The sequence below is a fragment of the Ictalurus furcatus genome, chromosome 22, assembly GCF_023375685.1.
Source record: "Ictalurus furcatus strain D&B chromosome 22, Billie_1.0, whole genome shotgun sequence".
In the NCBI taxonomy this organism is placed as follows: domain Eukaryota; kingdom Metazoa; phylum Chordata; class Actinopteri; order Siluriformes; family Ictaluridae; genus Ictalurus; species Ictalurus furcatus.
Genome location: NC_071276.1, coordinates 1,456,000 through 1,480,999, shown reverse-complemented (window position 1 = coordinate 1,480,999; position 25,000 = coordinate 1,456,000). Strand labels below are relative to the sequence as shown.

At 38.7% G+C, this 25,000-nt stretch overlaps 4 protein-coding genes across 8 annotated transcripts in view; 1 reads left to right on the top strand and 3 right to left on the bottom strand.

Moving 5' to 3' along the window:
- The window catches only part of LOC128625480 (BOLA class I histocompatibility antigen, alpha chain BL3-6-like), a 7,486-nt gene extending 3,133 nt beyond the window's left edge, over positions 1–4,353 (bottom strand). Inside the window, exons 1-3 of the mRNA XM_053653816.1 lie at positions 4,164–4,353; positions 2,604–2,870; positions 1–261 (exon numbers count right to left, since the gene is read on the bottom strand). The exon at positions 1–261 is cut by the window's left edge and continues 15 nt beyond it. Of these exons, the coding sequence (XP_053509791.1) occupies positions 1–261; positions 2,604–2,870; positions 4,164–4,233 (598 nt within the window). The 5' untranslated portion in view covers positions 4,234–4,353. The remainder of the gene's footprint in view (positions 262–2,603; positions 2,871–4,163) is intronic.
- mmab (metabolism of cobalamin associated B) overlaps positions 1–25,000 on the top strand; it is a 47,193-nt gene that overhangs the window by 11,370 nt on the left and 10,823 nt on the right. The window lies entirely within an intron of this gene.
- LOC128625482 (uncharacterized) lies at positions 12,328–14,941 on the bottom strand. Its single transcript, XM_053653822.1, has 6 exons — positions 14,237–14,941; positions 13,571–13,918; positions 13,450–13,491; positions 13,221–13,355; positions 13,059–13,087; positions 12,328–12,791 (listed from the first exon to the last, which is right to left on the bottom strand). Exons 1-6 carry the CDS (start codon positions 14,277–14,279, stop codon positions 12,669–12,671), a joined length of 720 nt encoding a protein of 239 aa, XP_053509797.1. The 5' UTR covers positions 14,280–14,941; the 3' UTR covers positions 12,328–12,668.
- LOC128625477 (BOLA class I histocompatibility antigen, alpha chain BL3-7-like) overlaps positions 23,460–25,000 on the bottom strand; it is a 6,652-nt gene continuing 5,111 nt past the window's right edge. For all 3 annotated transcript variants that reach the window (XM_053653805.1, XM_053653807.1, XM_053653809.1), the window contains exon 8: positions 23,460–24,629. The gene's annotated coding sequence lies outside the window, so the exon portion shown is untranslated. The remainder of the gene's footprint in view (positions 24,630–25,000) is intronic.

Genomic DNA, 25,000 nt, shown 5'->3' with positions numbered 1-25,000 from the left:
TCTCTCTGCCATAACCCACGTACTTCTGTAACCACTCGATACAGGTGTTCTCCAGGTAGTTCTTTGCATAATTAGCCTCAGCTCCTGTAGCGTCCCACTTGTTCTTGGTGATCAGAGCTTGAGGTGTCGGAGCGATCCATGTGAGAGTTTTCAGATCCAGACTGATGAAATCTTCTCCATCATAACCGTGCTGCAAGTATCCTCTAGTGGTGCCGTCATCATCACGCTCACAGCCGTACATCACCTGCACTGTGTGAACTCCTGCACACACACACACACACACACACACACACGCACACACACGCGCACACACACACACACAGATGAGTGTTATGAGGTTCAGCTGAGCTCCATCTCCATCTAGACACCCCATTCAAACATCACACTACACTTTACTCTTCATTTTGTCTCCTGTCTTTTTAAAAGTTTGTTCTAATACAACCCCTGGCAAAATTATGGACTCACCACATGTAGAGGATGCTCACCCAGCTTTTTTACTTCATAGTAAATAAACAAATCACAGATATGACACAAACCAATTTTTGTGAAACATACCTCAAACAAGTTAAATTAAATCGTTTTAATTAATGGCATATTTTTTCCAGATGAAGTAGAGGCAAAAATTATGGAAATCACTCAATGTTGAAGAGTGACTCAAGGTGATAAGGCGCGTCTAAATCCCCATGCTTTAGAGAAGTTCTTGAAACTAGCATTGGTGAATCATGGGTCATTATCAGTAAATGTCTGGTAATTTGTTGGTACTCCATGTCTGGAGGAGATGAACTTCATGCATGTGATGATGCTCTCTGCTGTAGTTGAGTTCAACACATGCACTTCTCGGTATAATGAGTAATAGCCGGGGCAATTAAAAAAATCCTCTTACGTTACAGGTGAATAGGTCAGCACCTACTATACAATAAGGTGTGTGTGGAACCAGATGTGGCATCAGTGGTTTCTTTGGATACCTCTACAGTTTTTTCAGACATGTCTGGCAGGATGACACAACATCTGAATTGTCCTGGTTGATTCTAAAACATCCTGGTTGAGAACTTTACTTCTTTACTTTGAGCCCTCTTCTAACAGTTTTTTCAAAAAAGTGTCGCATGAAGAATTTTTTCCAGCATCAGTTTTCTGAAACTCTTCAGGATGAATACTTTACTACCCTTTTATATAAGTGGGGTCACTTGATTTACAAATGGGGTTGTGAGAAAAACTCATGATCTCCTCTTTTGTTTCATTCAATTATTATACAAATAAATATTAGAAATAGACATGGGCATGGTGGCTTAGTGGTTAATGCGTTTGCCTCCAGGGTTGAGGGTACGATTCCCGCCGCTGCCCTGACTGTGTAGAGTTTGCATGTTCTCCCAATCCTTCAGGGGTTTCCTCTGGGTACTTCCGTTTCTTCCCACCAGTCCAAAGACATGCATTGTAGGCTTGTTGACATGTCCAAAATGTCCATATGAATGGATGTGTGAATGTGCATGTGATTGTGTCCTGCGATTTCTGTGTCCTGTGATTGTGTCCTCTATGTAGATTGTCCTGCTGTCTCGCCACGCGGACGTCGCTCTGAGTTCCAGCCCCGCCGAGTGTGGCGCTCTGCTTCCCTGCCCTGCCGAGGACGCCGCTCTGCTTCCCTGCCCCGCCGAGTGCGGCGCTCTGCTTCCCTGCCCCGCCGAGTGCGGCGCTCTGCTTTCCTGCCCTGCCGAGGATGCCGCTCTGCTTTCCTGCACTGCTGAGTATGTCCCTCTGTCTCCCAGCTCCGCTGTGGACGCCGCTCAGCCTCCTAGTTTTGCTGGGGACATTTTACCCAGGGGGCCAGGTCCACCAGATGGAGGGCGTGTATTTTTGGCCACTCCAGGAGAAGCGCCCTTGGGCGGAAGGGGGGGGGGGGGGGGGGGTTCTGTCATATATCAGGAAACTCTGGACTCCAGTTCCCATCAGCCACTGCACTGCACTGCACTACATGTCACATGACCACCTGCACCTGATTCACGTTTTGGTAATGAGCACACTTGTGTGTGTGTATATATAGCCATTGTTTGCAGTGTTTGTCTGTCTTTTGTTGTCCTAGATTACCATGTTCCATGTCACCGTGTTTTGTTTCTTGCCACAGTATTTTGCCAAGTTGTCTTAGTGTCTTTGTTTTGTTGTTTATATAATAAACGTTAATTATCTGCGATTGCTTCCGAACCCGTCCTTGAAACGTGACACATCGCAGCAACAGTAGTCCCAGCAACCACAGCGAGAACGTCCATGTGGAACTGAGGTCCAAAACCATACTTTTTTTTATTATATATGTGATATTGCCCTTTAGGCGGATTGCTACTTTTGTTTATTCACTAAACCTGTACTTGTACCTAACTCTAATCTCCCTCCCAGGCAGAGGTTAATAAACAGAAGTTGGGTTAGTTAAGATGGTCATGCCCTTTCTTTTTCAAGTCATTAGGAAAATAAATGAAATGTTTTTAATAACATTTTGCTCCGTTATTTGTGTCATTATCTTTAAAATTTTAAATAGTCATTTCTGAATTTTATTAACTGATTTCACAATTTATGTGTGTGTGTATGAGTGATAAAATCTCTAAGTGTGTCAGTCTCACCTTTAGTCTGATTAAAGCGTTTCATCAGTGTTTCCACATTTACTCTGAAGCCTTCCTGAGCACCCTGTGCACCCTGGGTGTTTCTGTTGTAGTAATCTGGATCTTCATCATACATTCTCTTTATCCACTCCGACTTTGGGATATCTTTCTTGATGTTGCTGTCATAATACTCAATCTGTTCTCCATCCATCAGACTGAGAAGCGTGAACTCTGGGAAATTTATTCCTGGTGTGACTGCAGTGTAATAGTACTGCAGAGAGTGTGTCACTGTAAAAGTTTACATTGTTTTAGTAACACTCATCCAACATAAAATAAAACAAATAGACATTATGTAATTAATAATGTATTATTTTCCTTCATGTCAGAGTTTTTGTTATATAAATTTGGCCAAATTCAGAATCCGATTCCCTCACCTAATAACTGAGTAAATAACTGATGTACAGTATGCCATTAACCAGCTGAGTTAGATAGACTGGCTATGTAGATCATTAGATGTTTATTACAGTATGAAAGCTCGGTATTAAACTTAAGATGTCACTTTTATGTCATGCAGTGAAGGTATTTATTGTGTTAAATACAGTCAAATACATAAATATTTGAACATAGGCAATGTTATTGCTAATTTAGATGTTTAGCACACGACATTAGAGTTGAAATAGTGAACATGACCTCAAAGTTATTGGATGTGAGGGTATTTACATCCAAATCTGGTGAACAGTGTAAGAACTACAGTACTTTTCATATGTGGTCCCCCTTTTTTACGTGTCATGAGTGAGCGCTGATGAACAGGTGGTATTTATTATTATAATAAAGGAAGTGACTGGGTCTCACACACACTCACGGCTTCAACTCTCATATAAACATTACACCTTTACACTCTAACACTAGTGTATTCTGATGTTTTTGCAGCGCTTACGCAAAATGTGTAATGCTTGCCAGCTCTGATAATAAAATATCATCAGCAATAAACATAGGATATTGATTATTGTTGTAGTTAATAATAATAATAATAATAATAATAATAATAACAACAACAACAATAATAATAGTAACAACAACAACATCAATAACAATAATAATAATAGTAACAACAACAATAATAATAATAATAATAATAATAATAATAATAATAATAATAATAATAGCCTTGTTGGGTCAACGCGTGTTTTGTCCAATAGTTACCCAGGCCTTTGGTTAAAAACAGATAATCTGGGGTGTTTTCAACGCAGCCAGTTTTAGAGTGTACCGTGTTTTACCATAATTATAAAACTATATAAAAGGTTAACTTCTAACAATTCTACTAATAATATAAAGTAAGTAAAACAATGTTTGATGACCAGATCTGTGTTTCTCTAGTCATGGAAGACTGCGTAGAGACTTGCAGTAACATGGATAAACACGCTTCACGTAAACATTTTGTTTAAAAAACACGTAATATTGAACTTCACTAGACTACTTTGAGATAATTTATTTACATAGACGTAATCTAATGTGAATACTGACAAACATTTATGTAACGCAGTTTGCTAATTATTGTCTGGTTTATGTTTCTAAACTCACCTGCCGATGTAAGATGAGGAGAATATGTGAGAAACAGCAGAATGTTCATTAGCGCTCTGCCGTGCTCCATCTTACTGTCCTAAACAAACAAATGTTTACGAAAAAACAAAAAGCTTTAGTTTTAATATTTTCGGCAAATCTTTTCCATAAGACGAGGAGCTCGCGCGCTGTGCGGAAATGAGTCGCTGTGAAAGTTACATTTGACCAATGAGAATTCAGGATTCAGGCCGCGTCATCATTTTCTAGAAGAACTGAAACATACAGGTTTCGCCTGAAAGTGGAAGTAAAGTAAGCATGCATATCTGCATAGCCTGTGGACTGAACCTGAAGCTTCAGTTCTTATGTAATAGCCATTATGTTTCATGAAGCGTCTAAAATAACAAATCTGATGTATTTCTATATTGCTTAATATATGCAACTTCTTGTTTTGTTTTTCAGCTTCTAGAGTAACATCCATAAATGCGTTTGACATCACAGTGAAATACATACTGCTGTAATTATTAGTAATAATAAACTCGACCCTGTGAAGGATAAGTGGTAAAGAAAATGGATGGATGGATGGAACTTGTTATTTCTTGTGTTCTCTACAGGACACAAAAGATACAGCAAAGGCATCTTCTTGCTTCCAAAATCCCAAAATTACTTCTAAAAAGTTTTTTTTAATTATCTCATACTCCAAGCTTTGTTATTCTTGGACTGGAAAAGTAAAGAAGGCAATTTTATCCAGTTCTTTAAATAGTTTACTTCCATGTGTTGATGGACTACAAAGACAAAATGATATCGCTGTTCTGGAAAGATTTTATAGAGACCTAGATGGCTGTAAAGTGTACTAAGGTCTGCTGAGGAGCTTTATTATGGAGGTATCATCTTGACACTGAGTCTATGTACACATGTTTTTGTCTTTTTGTCCCGTCAATGTCGTTATTCTTGTTTTGTTTCCTGTTTTCAACGACTACATTTACACGGACAGCAGTAATCTAATTATTGACCTTATTCTGAATAAGACAATATTATGATTAAGGTGTTTTTGAGTTGCTTTTAGAATATTCCTTTCATTTTCCCGTTTTACATGTTATATCATTACATCCCCACGCCACGCCGTCCAACGTTCTTCTTCGTTATGGTACTGTATACAGTTTCGGGTGTTTCATTTTTAATTTTTCTTTAAGTGCGTTTATTTATTTGTCATGCTATACGTGCTAATAGACGACTGCTTGAAGCCATGGGCTGCGTCCGAAATCGCATACGTACCGTCTATATAGTAGCCGAGATACATGTATTTCACCTACTATATAGTAGGTAAGTACGTGATTTCGGATGCAGCCGTGTTTGTTTGCCATCAAACGATTGATTACTGAGGCTAAATCAGATCACAGTGAAGTACCGCTATCCATTACCTCTGGTTTCCTCGGCACTGAAACATCTCTGCAATGCCAAGACATTTACTAAGCTGGACCTGCACAGTGCTTATAACCTGATCCACATCCATAAAGGGGACCAGTGGAAAACGGTCTTTAGCACCACCTCTGGCTACTTCAAGAATTAATTAAAAAATGCTAAACAGGCACTCTTGTGCTTCTTCAGTCTTTAAATTCCTTATTAATGATGTGCTCTGCAATGTGCTAGGCAAGTTTGTAATTGCATACATAGATGGTATTCTGATTTATTAACCACAACCACAACTACTAATCTCTGAAATATTTACATGAATTTCAGAGTATTTGGTATGTCCTCTTTGTTTTAAAGACGGTGTGCACTCGAGCTCACACAGACTCCACAAGTTTATGCAAAACCTGATGAGCTGTTAGATCAAATCCATTGGACTGACATCTGAATATATATACGCTAATATACGCTTCAATAAAAGAGATTAGGCATGAGAAAAATCTGACCTTTTGTAAAAGCAGTTTTTGTTTACATCTATATAGGGACCTAGAAATAGTGCAGCATCTTGAATATTAAATATATTGAACGTTTACTTTCTGTTTTAAGCTACTAGATCACATGACCTTGTTATGTGACATGCTATTCCTCCTGTTAATCACACTCACCTGATCTGTGTTTCCCCCTTGATTAGTATCCCTGTTTCCACCTTTTTCCTGAACGAGGAAGTCTCACCTGGCTCACACCGGAAGCCTGTTTTACATTTCCGGTCTCCGGTGTTTATAGTGGCATTCACTAAATTCCAGGGGTTTCCATACTGCAATGTACAATGGGCGTTTCTGGAGGTGTGGAAAAGACGCCCCCTTCCGAAAAAAAATACAGGTCACCGAACATGCGCAGAATACTTTGTTTTTTGCGTGGGCATTCCCAGGATCAGTGATGTAAAATGAAGGACAATACAGTCATACGGGTAACTATTTGTCAATGTTTCTATTGAAAACTCCTGTAAATCCTGAATCACCTGGTTCTTCAAACTCTCAACTTTGCCCTTTCTGTGTAAATAAAGTTGAGTATGAAAACGTGGATAATTATCAGTTACGATACTGATCCTGAACAATACTGTCCATTCCAGATCATTTTATTACAAAATTGGCTAAGAAACTATCATTACATCGCAGGCTACTAAATTGTGCGTTGCAATGTGTTTACATATGCGTCATTTCCCTTTAGAACAGTAACAGGCAGAGAGGACTTTTGGCCGACTGAAACTCACCAAAAGTTACTTGTGGTCAAGCATGGGTGAGTTGCGTCTGTCAAATTTAGCACTGCTCTGCATCGAACAGGAAACTGCCGCTGACAAGGACAAGGTAGTCACCAGATTTGCCAAAGAAAAGGCAAGGATGATGAAGCTTTAAATAATCTAAATGGCGTTTGTTGTGTAACGTATAACCTGGTTCAGTAATGCACTGTTCTCATTTGAAAAACTTTCCCCCTTTTGGACGGGTTTAATGAGTCCGTTCAGTTGTTCATTTTTCTTAATCAGTCTGTCTGATTGTTTAGGTCGGAGAACAACAGGTTGGTGCTGTCAATGGATTTTTAAGTTATCTGTTTGTTTGTAGTTTGTAATACTGCACTGTTGTGCTTTGGTCTAATGTAGTGGTTTTCAAAGTGGGAGCCGCCAGGTGGCGCCCGGGGACCTCAACAATTTGGTGTGAAAAATAAATTCTCACTCTCAGACAACCACACACACACACACACACACACACACACACACACACACACACACACACAATCAATTCCTAATGTTATGTAATGTAAAGATGTAAGATGTAATTATTAATAAAAAAGGGGGATATATTCAGAAGTCTGTATTTTTAATGTGTTTTAAAGACATCTTGCAAAAGGGGGGCCTCGGTCAAATGTTAATGCCATTTGGGGGGCCTTTGCTCTGGAAAAGTTTGGGAACCCCTGCTCTAATGAACGCATTTACTGTTTTTTTGTGAACTATTTGGATCCTAAATGGAATGTATTTGGGGCCTGAATGCATGCACAACAACCGCTCACTTTTTTAGCGCCTCGGTCCCGGAAGATAATGGCCGAAGAGGGGGAAGAATAGAACATGTTGACTGAGGCAGGCCAGCCCACACACACACACACACACACACACACACACACACACAAACACTCTCTCTCTCTCTCTCTCTCTCTCCACACACACTTTCTCTTCTGTTCTGTTCCATAGTCTGTTCTTTTGTTCTCTGTTGTCTTATTTAAATGCAGATGCTGAAAAGTTAATGTTGTTAACATGTGAAAGTAAAGACAGTCAACTGATGGGAAAATGTTTGCTTTTTGTGGTGTGTGAGTGAGATTTTGTGTTGAAAATGACAGGTTGTGTGTTATTGTACCCATCACAGGACTGGGATGTGCTGCTTCATCTTGAACCCAGGTTTTATATCATATTAACAGAATAGAACAGACTTTCAGGAAGAGGTGTGACTTACAGTGCTCCATGTAGTCTGAGATTCAGGATTTTCCTTTCATTTTAATCAGATCCCAAGTAACTAGCAACATGCTACTTGAGTAGTTTACTCATCGGATACTTTATTACTCTTACTCAAGTAATTATTAACATTATTACTTTTACGGTTACTTGACTGATTATTTTTATCAGCAGTTTTACTTGTACTTGAGTGGAATTTTTGCCTACTCTACCCACCTCTGCACGTGCGTTCACGATGAAGTGCAACTTAAAACAGCGCATTAGCTAACTCAAAGTGACAAGTAGGCTACAGTATTATTAATTATTCAATAATTTGAGTATTCACTAATGTCTTTCAGTAAACTGTAGATTGTTATTAATTTTAACTAGTGTTAGCTGCCTTGGTTTATGCCATCACTTTGTTCACTCATGGTGGTTTGCTAGATATAATATCAGTGCAACGAGGTAGCTTAGACATAAAAAAAAAATTAGCAACATACCAGAAAAACTGTGAAGAATTCCCTGCTAAGGGTCTGTTAAAATAGTTTACAGCAGAACAATGGGCTTTGCTACAGAACTGTCAAGAGCTTCGGCTATGTGTTGGAAATGTGTGTTCATGGGACCATCATAGTATTTTATTAATCACCAAATAACTAATTTAAAAAAAAATCCACACTCATAAGGAAAAAAATTTGAGGGACATATTGAGTTAAATTAAAAAAATGATAACTCTATTCCCTAAAAGAATTTGCGGAGACTTAAAATGAAAGTTTTGCTCAGTCACCATTCATTAACATAAGAATCAGCTTGGTTAAATTGTTTTACTGCAGCCAGCCACTAGAGGGCCTCGGTGACATATTGGCTTCACGTTCACGTCTTTGTTATGAGGTCCACTCATAACAGCAAAATAAAGAAACGTCCCCTTTTCAGGAAACTGTATTTTAAAGATCATTTTATAAAATCCAAACAAGCTTTACAGATCTTTACTGGAAAGGGTTTAAATGATGTTTTTCATGCTTGTTCAATGAACCATAAACAATTATTACACATGCACCTGTGGAACAGTCCTTAAGACATGAATAGTGTACAGGTGGAAGGTGATTAAGGTCACAGTTACAATAAGTTAGGACACTAGAGAGACCTTTCTACTGACTGTGAAAACACCAGAGGAAAGATGCCTAGGGTTCCTGCTCACCTGTGTGAACATGCCAAAGACCTGCTGCAGGGAGACATGAGGACTGCAGATGTGTTCAGAGCAATAAACTGTAATGTCTGTAATGTAAGACACCTGAGACGGTGCTACAGGGAGACAGGAAGGACAGCTGATCTTCCAAATAAGCAACTGCAGCATCAAAAACAAACCCAATATTATTATAGCCTGTTATGGCCTCAGTGTAAACAGACTCAATAAATGATCCTGTGACATATTAAACTGAAACCACTCGCAGTTTGAAAGCAAAAACATAATTCATTTAATTTTAAAAAATCATCAAACGGCAACAAAGTTTATTGGGAGGACAGGCACTATCCTCTCATCTCTGATCAGCTGCAGCAGAATATGATTGGAGAGCTGGAAAAAGAGATTATATTACAACCATTGCTACTATTAGTATATATGAGTTTGGTATGCTTGTTTTGTTGTTATAAACTTGTAATAACTGTGGGAGGATAAAATACACTGCAGCACTGATATTATTGTGAGGCTGTGAGCAGACAGTGTTGCTTATCAGATTTTCCTAACAAGAAACCATATCCCTAACAAGAAACCACTTGAAAAACCATATTTTTCAAGTGACTTCAGAAAAAAAGAAGCCCAAAGTCATTTATTCTATACGGAACTGGCAACTCTGATAAGTGGACCTCAAACCATCAGATTCATCCACGCAAAGGAGCAGTGGTGAAGCACAACCCACGTTAAAATAAACAAACAAACAAACAAATAAATAAATAAATAAACTCTTCAAGTTACTTGCAGTTTTATGTTTCAAACAGAGATTGCGATAGAGAGGCAAAAGTTCAGTACTGTAGCTTTAATATAATGATTAAAAAATTATATATATATATATATATATATATATATATATATATATATATATATATATATATATCATAAAACTGTTTTTTATTGTCCTTAAATGATCATCCTCCAAGGTATTTTAATGAAAATCTACTTGCTTACTCTGTTACATTAGACTGAAGATAGAAAGCTTGCCAGAAAGTAGGAGACATGTGTCTCTGCATCCAGGAGCCAGCTCCAAAGAGGTGGTACAGCTTCAAAGGGGTGCAACTGAAATATTGACTATCTTCTCTAAACCTAGCTCTAATCCCTTCACTTGCTGGTAGCCACCCTCTTGGGATGTAAATCCAAGACTACGTCTGTAGTCTGCAGACATACACTATATGGCCAAAAGTGTGTGAACCCCTGACCATCACACCCATATGTGTTTCTTCCTCAAACTGTTGCCACAAAGTTGGAAGTACACAATTGTATAGAATGTCTTTGTATGCTGTAGCATTATAGTGTACCGTCACTGGAACTAAGAAGCCCAAACCTGTTCCAGCATGATAATGTCCAATAAACAACGAGATGTTTTTTTTTTCTTCCTCTGCACACACCCACACTAAATGCTCGTTGTTCAATGAGCGTTAATCTTTCATCCTATTAAAATACTTTATACACAAACGTATAATAAACACCAAGAGACACATGGGCTTCCCTCTGTTTGTATTAGCTCAGTGTCTGGTGCTTTAAAAGAGCTGTACACATAGGCTAAGTGAAACTATCAGTGTGATTTTGCAGTGAGAGATTCATCTGATTTGATAAAATTTATATTTGCACCAAGATTGATGAATAATAGAGACATGTTGGTAAACAGGGTGCACGTGGTTAGCACGTTTGCCTCACACCTCCAGGGTCCGGGGTTCGATTCCCGCCATGGCCCTGTGTGTGCGGGGTTTGCATGTTCTCCCCATGCTGCGGGGGTTTCCTCCCTATCTCAGGGGGCACAAGGCGGGGTACACCCTGGACAGGGTGCTAATCCATCGCAGGGCACAATCACATGCACACTCACACACCCATTCATACACTACAGACACTTTAGACATTCCCCGGTGGGAATCGAACCCCGGACCCTGGAGGTGTGAGGCGAACGTGCTCCTGAAAGTACGTGCTAGAACGTGCTAACCGCTAAGCCACCTAATTCCCTGAAAGGAACTATGATTAGGGAAAATAATTATATTGATTGTGAGGTTTAAAGGTTTAAAAAAAACAGAAAAAATTGGACATGTTACATGTAGTAGTCTGTACTGCACTCAACACTTAAATCATGAATACTCATGAATAAAGATATGACTGAGAAATACAAGACTTATATAGTAGTGGTATGTACAGTAATACCAGTAACAGTAACCGTAAGAAGAAAATATTGCACACTTTACTCATTTATATTTTTTATTTTATTAAAAATAAAATTTTATTAAAAAAAACTTTACACCACTTAAATAAAATGTAACCCAACAATTAAATAAAATTAATTAGAAGTTACCTTTTTCAGTCGTATATTTTTGAGAGGTTTTGAGAATGAGGAGATAATGCAATTTTTTTTATTTGCATAAAAATATTTTTCATATTACTTGATTAAGTATTTTAGTGTATTACAATTTGTCCAATATACAAAAGTCAAATACTTGAGATAGATATAATGGCATAAGAAAGAAATAGTTTTTCCTCTGTTTACAGCCCTGTGTAAGTGATATTAGCGTGCATCAAGGCACAATCTACAAATACGAGAATGTAATTACTGAAACATAAAATTCAATTATGAAACCGGAAAATAATCTAATTTCAGCCTCCAGATCCAATGAAGGTTGTGTGTTTCTAGTGTGTAACATTTTCTGGATGTCACTAATGAACAGCAATACCATGTATTGCACCATGTAAACAAAACTTTTCACCCTGTGACTCAATGAGCTTTTTAGAGGAGTTTTAAAGTCTAAATTCAGTATCTAGACTAAGAAAGATTTACTACTTTAAAACTTATTTGTTTTATTTGTTGTATTTGTATTTGAATTTGAATATGTAACAGGTAAGTAAAAGTAATACTCAGGGTAAAATCTGAGCACAGAGTTTTCTGTGTGATTGACTGGCTGCAGTTACTGTCAAATGGCGTCTTCCTGTCAAAGTAGCTGTTTCTTGTCAATGTATATTATTAAAATGTACCAGACTTTCTAGTAAACGCTAGAGGTCTGACTCACAAAACTAGGACACACATAACATTAAACTCCAATTTTTGTCCTCTTTATCATTAATAAAGTGGTTTTCTATATCCCAAAGGCAAAAAAGAACGTTTCTTACTGAAGGTGAATTTTATTACATTGAATACCATATTGACAGGCATTAAAATAAAGTCACTGCAAACATTAGCTTAATATAATTTTGATCGATCAATTCTACCACAGATCTACACAGTTACCATATTGTCGTTATGCATAAATTCATGAATAAAAAATCATAAATGTATTTTCTGTTATGATGAAAGCATTAAACAAATCCCATTTCCTCCATCACCTGAACATTGTTCACCATTAATAAACAATAGATTACATGCTTAATTATGTATACATGTTACCTCGGTATTGCTAAATCATTGTTTGATGCCAGAATATATAACGTGGGGATCCTCCATTTGACTGCGTCTCCCTGGCCTCTTGGTTTTCTTATTAGAGAAGTGTAGAGCAGCATAATTCACTGAATCAGACTCTTGTTCCTGCAATGAAACAGAAGATATGTCAGATTTCTTTGCTGTTTCACTGCTGCAAAGAAGGAAACTTCTTTCAACATAAGCTACAAGGAGAATTCAAAGCATTCCTTTATATACAGTTCCCTCCAATATTATCACCCTCACTACAGATGAGCAAAAAATGCAGTTGCTTTAATCAGTCCAACACCTAATGCAAAGCCACACCATAATACAGCTGAAAGCCTTTCATTATTTTTTTTTTGTTTGGTTTGAAATTTGTATCCTCAGATTTACCTCATCGTCTTGTCTATCAGTTTTATCACCTAGAGAGAAAACATATGAGAAATGTAAAACCTTCACAAAGTTTTACTAATTTACCATTATATATTAGATTTTTTTGTTACAGTTAGAAAACAGGAATGTTACTAAACTGAAGATCTGACAGTTTAACTTTACCTCTGTGCATTTTTCTGTGCTTCAGTATATTGAAAATCAGGACACCGAGAAGAATCATGATCAACGGAGCAAGTATCATGGACAGAATGAAGAACACACCAGAACAGACTGAAACTTGGAAAGGGGTCAAATTGCCTTAAACAAAATAATATTTAAAAATCATAAATGGAGCTGAACATCTACAATCATGTAAACATTATTTTTATTTATAACCATTGAAATGACAAACCATTTGCTCTTTCCGTGTCCTTAGAAAGTGTTTTATCATGTCCTGAAAAAGGAAATATTTATTTTACAACCTGATTCATCTCAATCAAATTACTGCAATTATTCACTTTATATGTATTTACCTTTCACTTGTAAAGAGGTCGAGTTGCTAAAGTTAAATTGGTCCAGTTTCATGAAGCTGCAGTAATACAGTCCTGTATCAGAGACGTTTACTGCAGTGATTGTGAGAGACGTGTTCTTGCCGTGAACAGACATCACTATTCTCTCACTTTCAGTAAAGAAGTAACACGTTGGTGATGGAGCTGATGTCCTAAACTGTTTACACCCTAGAAGAAGTGGAACTGAATCACTTGTGTGTTTAAACCAGAAGATTTTATCTGTATCAGTCAGACCATGTTGGCACCAAATAGTGACGTTATCTCCAGCTTCTGCCTCCAAAGTTAAAGAGCACAGAGTCTCTGAGATAAAACCTGCAACCCACAAAACAAATGTCTCATTTAGAATACATTTTTCTAAAGAATATTTCTAAATAAATGTTTTTTTATTTACATTTCATATAAACAAGACTGTATTGAACACTAGACACTGTGCAGTTTAAATATTTTGATTTTAATTGTTTTATTTTAGCTCACAAAGGACATTAACAGATAGTAATGCCATTAGTAACTCATGCTGTGAAGTTTTATTGTGCCATCATCAGTGGTGTATATTCAGACAAAATGCAGATCTTAAAGGTCTCTACAATACTTGTTTTTTGAATAATCCAATTAAATAGGATAAACACTTACCAACGGTGCAGAGAAACAAAGGCAAAGTCGTAAAGTGAACCATTTCAGTTGTGTATGAGGCGAGAGAGAAAGAGGAAACTGTCTGCCAGGCAAATCAAATGATGATTTATATGTGTGTAGGGGGTGTGGTCAGTATATAAGCAACAACATTTGATTAACCTATAAATTTGTCACAATCCCAATATTGTTTCATTACCTGTAGCACTTACACTTTAATGTTATTAATCGGAGAGAGCATCTGATTCGTTTAGTTCACTATGTAACAAGTCTACATTTTTCTGAAGAAAGATGCAGTAAAGTTTTGTATTCATGAACACCAGATAGAAAGGGGACTATAAGGGGGAAAGTGATATTTTAGGGATTACAGCTGAAGATTAATCTTTCTGGTGATTCATGTGTTTTGTCCCAGTTAATAAATATCATTTTACAAGGCTGGTTGTATGACTGCTATAGTATACAGTCATGTGAAAAAATAAGTACACCCCATGGAAATTGTTGTTTTTTTAGACACATTTGGACAAGCAAACATTTGATCCTCTTTGAAACAGTGCCTATTAATAAAGGTGATACACTATCAAATGACACATAAAACTGGCATTTTGTAGTAATTTTCACAATTTAAATGAACAACAAACAGATCAGTCACATGGAAAAAGTAAGTACACCCCTACATTTATCACACCTTGGGTGGTGATTGGATCCCAGTGATTAGAACCTACTGAAGGAGTACAGGAGGAACCCATCTTATATATACTCCTCTCATATCTAATGTCTGGTGTTCCCTTTGTTATTGGGGTGTGTGGTGTCATCATGCCAAGATCTAAAGAGTTCTGCAAGACCTTCAGAAAAAAAAGGTTGTGGATGCCTAGGAGTCTGGCAAGGGATTTAAAAAGATGTACAAATTATTTGAAATCACTCCCCGATAATGAAAATCATTTACAAATGGTGCAGATTTCAAATGACTGCCAATTTTTCCAGGACTGTCCCAGTAAATTCAGTCCAAGAACAGCCCATCTGATGCAAAAAGAAGTCTCCAAGAAGCCCAAAATTTCATCACAGTATCGGCTAGTAAGTCTTGCAACTGTTGGTGTCAAAGTGCATGCGTCTGCAGTCAGAAAGAGATTTGACCTGCATGAGAGAAAAGGCATGTCGGGAAAAAGCCTTTGCAAGACTAAAGTCTGCCAGTGAGCATATAGGCAGAGACCAGGACTTTTGGAATAATGTGCTCTGGACAGACAAATCAAATATAGAGTTGTTTGGCCACAGTAGCAGCAGAGATGTCTGGAGCAGATGAAAGACAGCTTTTCAGGAGAAGCACCTCATACTACTGTGAAGCACGGTGGAGGAAATGTTATGGTTTGGAGTTGTTTCACTGTCTCAGGAACTGGACAGCTTGCATTCATTGATTCAACTATGAATTCTGCATCATGTCAAAGAGTTTATTCCTTGTGGATAATGTGAGGCCATCTGTCCAAAAGTTGAAGTTGAACCAAAAGTGGACCTTTCAACAGGATAATGATCCTAAGCACACGAGCAAATCCACCACAAAATGGCTCAAAAAATGAGGGTTATGGAATGGCCTAGTCAAAACCTGGATTTGAATCCCATTGAAATGTTGTGGGGGGATTTGAAACTGGCAGAACATACAGTGAGGGAAAAAAGTATTTGATCCCCTGCTGATTTTGTACGTTTGCCCACTGACAAAGAAATGATCCGTCTATAATTTTAATGGTAGATTTATTTGAACAGTGAGAGACAGAATAACAACAAGAAAATCCAGAAAAACACATGTCAAAAATGTTATAAATTGATTTGCATTTTAATGAGGGAAATAAGTATTTGACCCCTCTGCAAAACATGACTTAGTACTTGGTGGCAAAACCCTTGTTGGCAATCACAGAGGTCAGACGTTTCTTGTAGTTGGCCACCAGGTTTGCACACATCTCAGGAGGGATTTTGTCCCACTCCTCTTTGCAGATCTTCTCCAAGTCATTAAGGTTTCGAGGCTGACGTTTGGCAACTCGAACCTTCAGCTCCCTCCACAGATTTTCTATGGGATTAAGGTCTGGAGACTGGCTAGGCCACTCCAGGACCTTAATGTGCTTCTTCTTGAGCCACTCCTTTGTTGCCTTGGCCGTGTGTTTTGGGTCATTGTCATGCTGGAATACCCATCCACGACCCATTTTCAATGCCCTGGCTGAGGGAAGGAGGTTCTCACCCAAGATTTGACGGTACATGGCCCCGTCCATCGTCCCTTTGATGCGGTGAAGTTGTCCTGTCCCCTTAGCAGAAAAACACCCCCAAAGCATAATGTTTCCACCTCCATGTTTGACGGTGGGGATGGTGTTCTTGGGGTCATAGGCAGCATTCCTCCTCCTCCAAACACGGCAAGTTGAGTTGATGCCAAAGAGCTCCATTTTGGTCTCATCTGACCACAACACTTTCACCCAGTTGTCCTCTGAATCATTCAGCTGTTCATTGGCAAACTTCAGACGGGCATGTATATGTGCTTTCTTGAGCAGGGGGACCTTGCGGGCGCTGCAGGATTTCAGTCCTTCACGGCATAGTGTGTTACCAATTGTTTTCTTGGTGACTATGGTCCCAGCTGCCTTGAGATCATTGACAAGATCCTCCCGTGTAGTTCTGGGCTGATTCCTCACTGTTCTCATGATCATTGCAACTCCATGAGGTGAGATCTTGCATGGAGCCCCAGGCTGAGGGAGATTGACAGTTCTTTTGTGTTTCTTCCATTTGCGAATAATCTCACCAGCTGTTGTCACCTTCTCACCAAGCTGCTTGGCAATGGTCTTGTAGCCCATTCCAGACTTGTGTAGGTCTACAGTCTTGTCCCTGACATCCTTGGAGAGCTCTTTGGTCTTGGCCATGGTGGAGAGTTTGGAATCTGATTGATTGACTGCTTCTGTGGACAGGTGTCTTTTATACAGGTAGCAAACTGAGATTAGGAGCACTCCCTTTAAGAGTGTGCTCCTAATCTCAGCTCGTTACCTGTATAAAAGACACCTGGGAGCCATAAATCTTTCTGATTGAGAGGGGGTCAAATACTTTTTTCCCTCATTAAAATGCTAATCAATTTATAACATTTTTGACATGCGTTTTTCTGGATTTTCTTGTTGTTATTCTGTCTCTCACTGTTCAAATAAATCTACCATTAAAATTATAGACTGATCATTTCTTTGTCAGTGGGCAAACGTACAAAATCAGCAGGGGATCAAATACTTTTTTCCCTCACTGTACAAGAAAACCCTCAAACATCATGCAACTGAAAGAATATTGCATGGAAGAGTGGTCAAAAATTCCAGCAAGCCAATGTCCGAGACTGGTGGACAATTATGCAGAACGCCAACAAGAAGTTATTTCTGCTAAATGGGGCTATAGTAATTTCTGAGGCCAAGGGTGCACTTACTTTTTCCACAGAAGAATATCACATCTATTGATATTTCTGTTGAATAAATCATTGAAAAAGATGATAAAATGTTTGAATATCCAAATATGTTCATTTTTTTTTTTAACCAACAATTTCAATGGGGTGTACTTATTTTTTCACATGACTGTATTTTCAGAATGCAAAATACATGTTAGTTCTAAAGCATCTAAAGTAAAATATACACCGCCAATTTTCTAAACATTAAAATTTTTGTTATATGTCAAGAAGTCAGTCGAAGTTAATCCTCTACAATTAGAAGATGCAAACACAACTGTGTATAAGCAAACTGAACACCAATTCTGACTTTTTATTTTATTGAAAACTGAACAAGCAGATCTGGATCTCTAATGAGGCACTTGTAATACATAAATATACAGTATATTTCTGTTACAGTTGATACTGACGCTGTATAATATCAACTGTACGACAAACAACCCCGTTTAAACATGTTGACTGGCAGCATAAGGCCTAATGCTTATGTATAATTAAACAAATGCTCAGCACATGTCAGAAACCAGCAGCCCCAGATGAATACTTTTAGTTTTTGTATTCATAATTTCCCAACAACTAGTTGAACTAGAAAAAATACTCCATGCTGAGTTTCATTTATTACATAACCTATGTTTAAACTTAATGAACTTCATGGTGTTGCAGTGCACGTTGAAGCTGTAACTGTAAAGCGTGTTTCCAAACTCCAAGTTGATATTGCTGATGGTAGAACTAAGCAAAACCATGTAAAATAAAGTGCAAAGCTGTCATTTTCTGTTACTAGCACAACACATAGGCACTTCATGGTTAAACATGTTGAGAGAAAATAAATACATTAGCCAGACTCTAATATCTTTATATCTAATATAGTAATGTCTTGTACTTGCAGTGAGAGATCACCACAACAATGGAAACATTTCATTCTGCCATAGCTATACTTTAGCAAGGGGGTGAGAAAAAAAACAAATGTCAAGTCTAGAGAATACAGCTATGACTGCTCGGGGGTCTGTTGTTTAGGGTGGTTAGATTTACTTTTAATCTTTGCTAAGTAGAAGCTCTGTATGCCACTATATTTATTATTAGGATCTTAGCCTTTAAACTTGAATTATACAAATAATGTCCATTTAGTATTTTTTAGCTCTGGTTGTTCGGCCCTCAGTGAACCACTGGCTATGAGCTAAGACTAGCGATGGAAAATAAAGATTGTTTGTGTGGTTTCAGTGCAGCAAGAGGGGACGGGAGGTTGTTTTAGAGGTGAATTGAAAATAGCTGAGCATCAGCTTTGCGGTTGGAAAATATTCAAACCACTGTGTATGTCTTTCTCTGAAATGGACAGATGCTGCATTTGTTTGAGAAAAAGCTTGTGGTTAGTTGTGTAGCTGTCTGTACATGTGTAGAGCTGTTTTCTAGTCCAGTGTTCCCTGAAAAAACTAAATACTTATTTGGTCGGTCCTTTGGTACCATACATCATCAACAGGGTTTTTATGGATGTGGAAATCCTGTAAGGTAATTGATAGATAAGTATGTACAGAGAAAACAGTGACTAGATTAAATGTGAAGACTGACTCAGTTGACTCATGGGGGAAAACAGCCCAATACCTGATTACTCCTCTAAGCTTAGCAGTTACATTGGGGGTTACAGTTTAAAGTAAAGCTTTCTGGGACCTCTGGCTTTTCAGTGTAGGCTGAAATAGCCTGAAATGTAGAAATTTAAACTGGATACCGTGATCCTAATCCAGCAAGCATAAGCAATCATACGGTCAGTAACACAAACTTATACAAACTTACAAACTTGATTCACATTCATATGGAGTTACAGGTACATTTGCCATTCTGATTGCTCCTACTTACTCAAAATGAAGTAATGGGAGATGTGACTCACCTAAAGTAAAGCTAAGCATGGTTAGTAGTGCCAGAGGGGCTGGTGTGAGTGACTGCTGATTTCCTGGGCTTTTCACACACAGCACTCTCTAGATTTACACAGAATGGTGTGAAAAACAAAAACCGTCCAATGAGCAGTAGTTTTGCTGGTGGAAATGCCTTATTGATGAGAAGGGTTCCAGCTGAGAGGAAGGCCACGGTTGCTCAAATGTCAACTCTTTACAACTGTGGTGAGCAGAAAACAGAAGAGAAGCAGGTAAGAGAAGGCCACACCGGGTTCCACGTCTGTCAGCCAAGAACAGGAATCTGAGGCTACACTGGGCACAGACTCACCAACACTGGACAATTAAAGATCAGAAAAACATCAACCGGTGGAATAGAAGAAGCCTTTATTTGTCACATATACATTATAGTACAGTAAAATTCCTTTCTTTGCATATCCCAGCATCTTAGGAAGCAAGGGTCAGAGTGCAGGGTCAGTCATGATGCAGTGTCCCTGGAGCAGAGAGGGTTCAGAGCCTTGCTCAAGGGCCCAATAGTAGCAGCTTGTTGATGATTGAACCACTGAATTTCTGAGCAGTAACCCGGAGAGAGCCTTAACCACTGAGACACCACTGCCGTGCATAAATTGCATAAACAGTTCCTAATAAAGTGGCCACTGGGTGTATGTCTCAAAGCCACTCTATACATGACTCATCTGAAATCGCTCCCTTTTACCACAGAGACACTGTGCTTTGACATGGCAACTTTCACTTGCTTTCTCACCTGTAGCAGGTAAGCAGGCTTATCAACTCCTGGTCATGCCACAGCTTTATCAAGAAAAGACTCAGGACCAAATAGCAGTAATGAACACTGCTCAGTGATGCGTTCCAGGGCCACCGTCCTCACCATGGTGTGTCTGTGTTTTATAGCGGTCATGTCATAAGATGTGATTCTCAGTGAAGCTCAGGCCCCAGTGAGAATGTGAAATGTACATTTATACATCTATTCATTGATTACATGTAGTACAAATTCCTAAATGTGAGAGGCTTGAGTTGGTGAATGAAGCTTCACCATTTACAGTTTAAGTCAATCAGTGTTTCATTCCCCAAAATGATTATAACACAAGTAATTATTGTGTAATCATCAAGAAATACATGTATCACACTGCAGTATTAATCCATGTGAACAACACAGCTGTTATTTACAGTAGAAGCAGATTATTACAGGTTTTTTCTGAATATAGCAGTTATCCTGTCTTAACTTCCTCACCTAGTCCTCTCCTTTTTGCTTTCTCTCTCTCTCTCTCTCTCTCTCTCTCTATCTATCTATCTATCTATCTATCTATCTATCTCTCTCTGCAAGTGATCTCTCCATCGCATTTCACTTGTGACCACTTCCTATTCTTCCTCTCTCACATTACTGAAAATGACAAATAAACAGACATTAAACCTGGACAGCGATACAACAGTTACAAACAACTTTTTTTTCTCTAAACCCATGGATAGATACACTGCGAGAAAGTGTGTAGGGGTAAGATGTGGACGTAGAGAGGTAAAATTTCTGTAACATGAAACTGTATCCAGAATTAAATTACTGTATCATGATATACAGTAGTTTAAACCATCTTCTTTAAAATGCTGTATAGTTTCAGTCCTGTCCTTGCACTCTGTGTATCATTTAGAGGTCAGTATAATCAGTGGTTTTAGACACTTTTTAGACTACTACTGAAGATTTTATCTTGGCCTTGTACTTCTGGTATTCTCTGTCTCATGGTTTCTGCTGTTTTTCACTCTCCACGATATCTTTACTTCTTCCTTCCTCTCTTTTCTACTGACAATTGCTACACGGGTTGTTTGAAGTACAAATGGGGTTGTAAGAGAAATTCATCTCCACTGTGTTGAATTCTGGATTGTGATTGGTCAGAAGGTCACATCAGCTCTGCCAGCAATGCAGCTGCAAATCACAGGTTTATATTAATGCATCACGCCATTAACTGTTGATTAGTTTTCTATAACAGCATGGCAAAGTGTTTTATTCTTTACTTGGTTAATGTAATTAGGTGACATTTGAACCTATGATAGATGCAGGAGGACCGTTTTAATGCACATGTTGTACATGAAGATCAGGAAACTGAACATGAAGAGAAGAAAAGGCATTTCGAATCAACTCAAATCAAATCAGAAATGCACTTAGGGAATGAGTGCATGTTGAAACTATGACACATGTAATCCAGCATTGAAATCACACACACACACACACACACACACGCGCACAGTGAGGCCCCTGTGTGAGATATGTACTGGTGTTTGTGCACACAGAATAATACAGGAGCCTTGACTGCCCCCTTCTGGTCAACTACTGAAAGTGTGCAGCCAATAATTAGATAATGATATGAATTGTTTACCAAAAATCCATAGCATTAGCCTATTCCGCCTATACCACGGCCCTGTATCTTCTCACATGATACTTGTAGAATAGTTTACATCCAGTATTTATACAAAAATAACTTATTTATTCACAATTAATTCAGCCCTAATCCACTTTTTACTTCACTGACAAGTTTAAGTGTTCTATGAACTAATAACTGTAGTTTATTTAATGTGTGATGGAGGAGGTTTTAGGACTCTTCAGTTGAAGTTTCTGTTCCTAAACAGTGCCAGGGCTCAGCTGATTTCTTCCTTTTTTTATTATTCTTATAACAATTATTTCGTGCTCTCATCAAATTTGTTCACGTGGTTATGAGGAGGTTGGAAAAAGTCCAGTGCAATTAAGAGGTGTGGAAAAACAACCAGATGCAGGAAGTAGTTAACTGATGACGTGTAATTAATTAACACTAACACTAGGTGGCGCTTTAACACTGGGTTTGACTCACACTGAATTATGAGCATGTTTACTGTATGAACATGTCCTGCTGAATTCTGATCTCTGACACTGAAATAAGGGTGAGGGTTTGTGTGTCTGTGCTCAGGGGCCCATTGTCTCCTAATCCGTCCCTGTTTATTAGTGAAAATGCTGAAACTGAACATATCAGAGTGAACTGTTTAGAACTCAGATGTTCTACATGTATTTTAAACTCACAGCTTTACACGTGCAGATTAGTGTTTACTGAAACTTTGGGAATCGTGGAACAGCATCAACATCTAATAAACACGAGGTTTACAGAGTCAGGGCTTGAGAAACGTCTTTAAAACGTCTTCAGTAGTGAGATCACGTGATCAGAAGGTTGTTTAGTGATTAATCACAGCGTGTCTCGGGCTGACTGTTAATCACGTGACTTTCTGTCCCTGAACCGCTCTGACACTGAAATGAAAGTTCAAAACAAAACACAACATGGAGATAAAAATGATCGTGTAGAATATTTAAAGGAAAGCCACTGGTTTGTGGACAGAAAGAAGGGGACTGAGGCGAGTTTTCTGTTCCAGATGATGGTTTTTACTACAGAGTGTAGATGCAGATGTTCATCAACTATATCAGGTCACATCCTGAACACACACTGAACTTCTAGATCAAGAGCAGAGTTTAGTGAACAAGGACATGTGCAGGAATTCCACCAGAATCTTTCCTAAACCTTTTTAATATGAAGGACTGTGTGACTGGACTGGGTTTGTGGAGTTATTCACTAATACATGTACACTAGATTCTCTTTTTCTCTTCTTTATTACGGTTAAGACGTCAATTCTAACCCGAATTCATAAGAGTTTATTACAGTTCATCTTTGGAGTGATGCAGTGTGGGAAATATTACCACCGTAAACTAAAGCTTTTATCTGAAAACTACCACATTATAATAGTAATAATAATAATTATATAACATGTTTTATTATAAAACTACTGAATAAAACTGTTTGAACTTTAAAGTCTAACAATCTGTTGTTTTCCTCTGATAATAAATTGAACACGGTTGTAAAATAATCCTCTGCACACAGAGTGAAGAAAATAGACTTTATTATTGGTTCAGATTGTTACACAGACAGAACAGAGGGATTGTGGGAGAGATTTGGGTCGTAGAAATGTGAAAACGTGTTGAATGGATTGTTTTTTTGCTTTAAACTGAGTTCAGTAATAAATCATGGAGTCAGTGCCGTGACATTTAGTAGATTTGTGTTTTCCACGTGTGGAGAAAAGAAAAGCTTTGAGTGCTGATCATCAGCATGAACTCCTGCTTCTGCTGTGTTCACTCCTGTTCTTTTACACTTTAGTCCAATCTGTTCAACACGGACCATCTGAAGATCCCGCTTCCTGTTCTTTTACACTTTAGTCCAATCTGTTCAACACGGATCAGATCTGAAGATCCCGCTTCCTGTTCTTTTACACTTTAGTCCAATCTGTTCAATACGGATCAGATCTGAAGATCCCGCTTCCTGTTCTTTTACGCTTTAGTCCGATCTGTTCAACACGGATCATCTGAAGATCCCGCTTCCTGTTCTTTTACGCTTTAGTCCGATCTGTTCAATACGGATCAGATCTGAAGATCCCGCTTCCTGTTCTTTTACGCTTTAGTCCAATCTGTTCAACACGGATCATCTGAAGATCCCGCTTCCTGTTCTTTTACACTTTAGTCCGATCTGTTCAACACGGATCAGATCTGAAGATCCCGCTTCCTGTTCTTTTACACTTTAGTCCAATCTGTTCAACACGGAGTCCCACCGTGGCCCTGTGTGTACGGAGTTTGCATGTTCTCCCCGTGCTGTGGAGGTTTCCTCCGGGTACTCCGGTTTGTTCCCCCAGTCCAAAGACATGCATGGTAAGCATGGGTGTGTGAGTGTGTATGTGATGGTGCCCTGCGATGGACTGGCACCCTGTCCAGGGTGTACCCTGCCTTGTGCCCCATGCTCCCTGGGATTGGCTCCAGGTTCCCCGTGATCCTGAAAAGGACAAAGCGGTGTAGAAGATGGATGGATGGATGTTCAACACGGATCACATCTGAAGATCTCGGCTCCTGCTCTTTTACACTTTAGTCCAATCTGTTATGATAATGTGTGTGTGTGTGTGTGTGTGAGTGTGTGTGTGTGTGAGATAGTGTGTGTGTGCACGTGTTAGCGGGGTGTGTGTGTGTGTGTGTGTGTGTGTGGTCTTCATCTCCCTCTCCTCCTCTCTCCTAGAGAAACAGAAAGAAACAGGATCAGCTCTGAGATGAGATTTAATGTTAGCGCAGGCTTTTCTGCTGGATTTTCACTCCACACACAGATCTTAATTCCATATTACACCGTAAACAACATCACGTCTTACTCTCTCAGTGCAGCGGGAACACACACAGATCTTTATTCCATATCACACCGTAAACAACATCACGTCTTACTCTCTCAGTGCAGCGGGAACACACACAGATCTTTATTCCATATTACACCGTAAACAACATCACGTCTTACTCTCTCAGTGCAGCGTGAAGATACACACATCTTTATTCCATATTACACCGTAAACAACATCATGTCTTACTCTCTCAGTGCAGCGGGAACACACACAGAT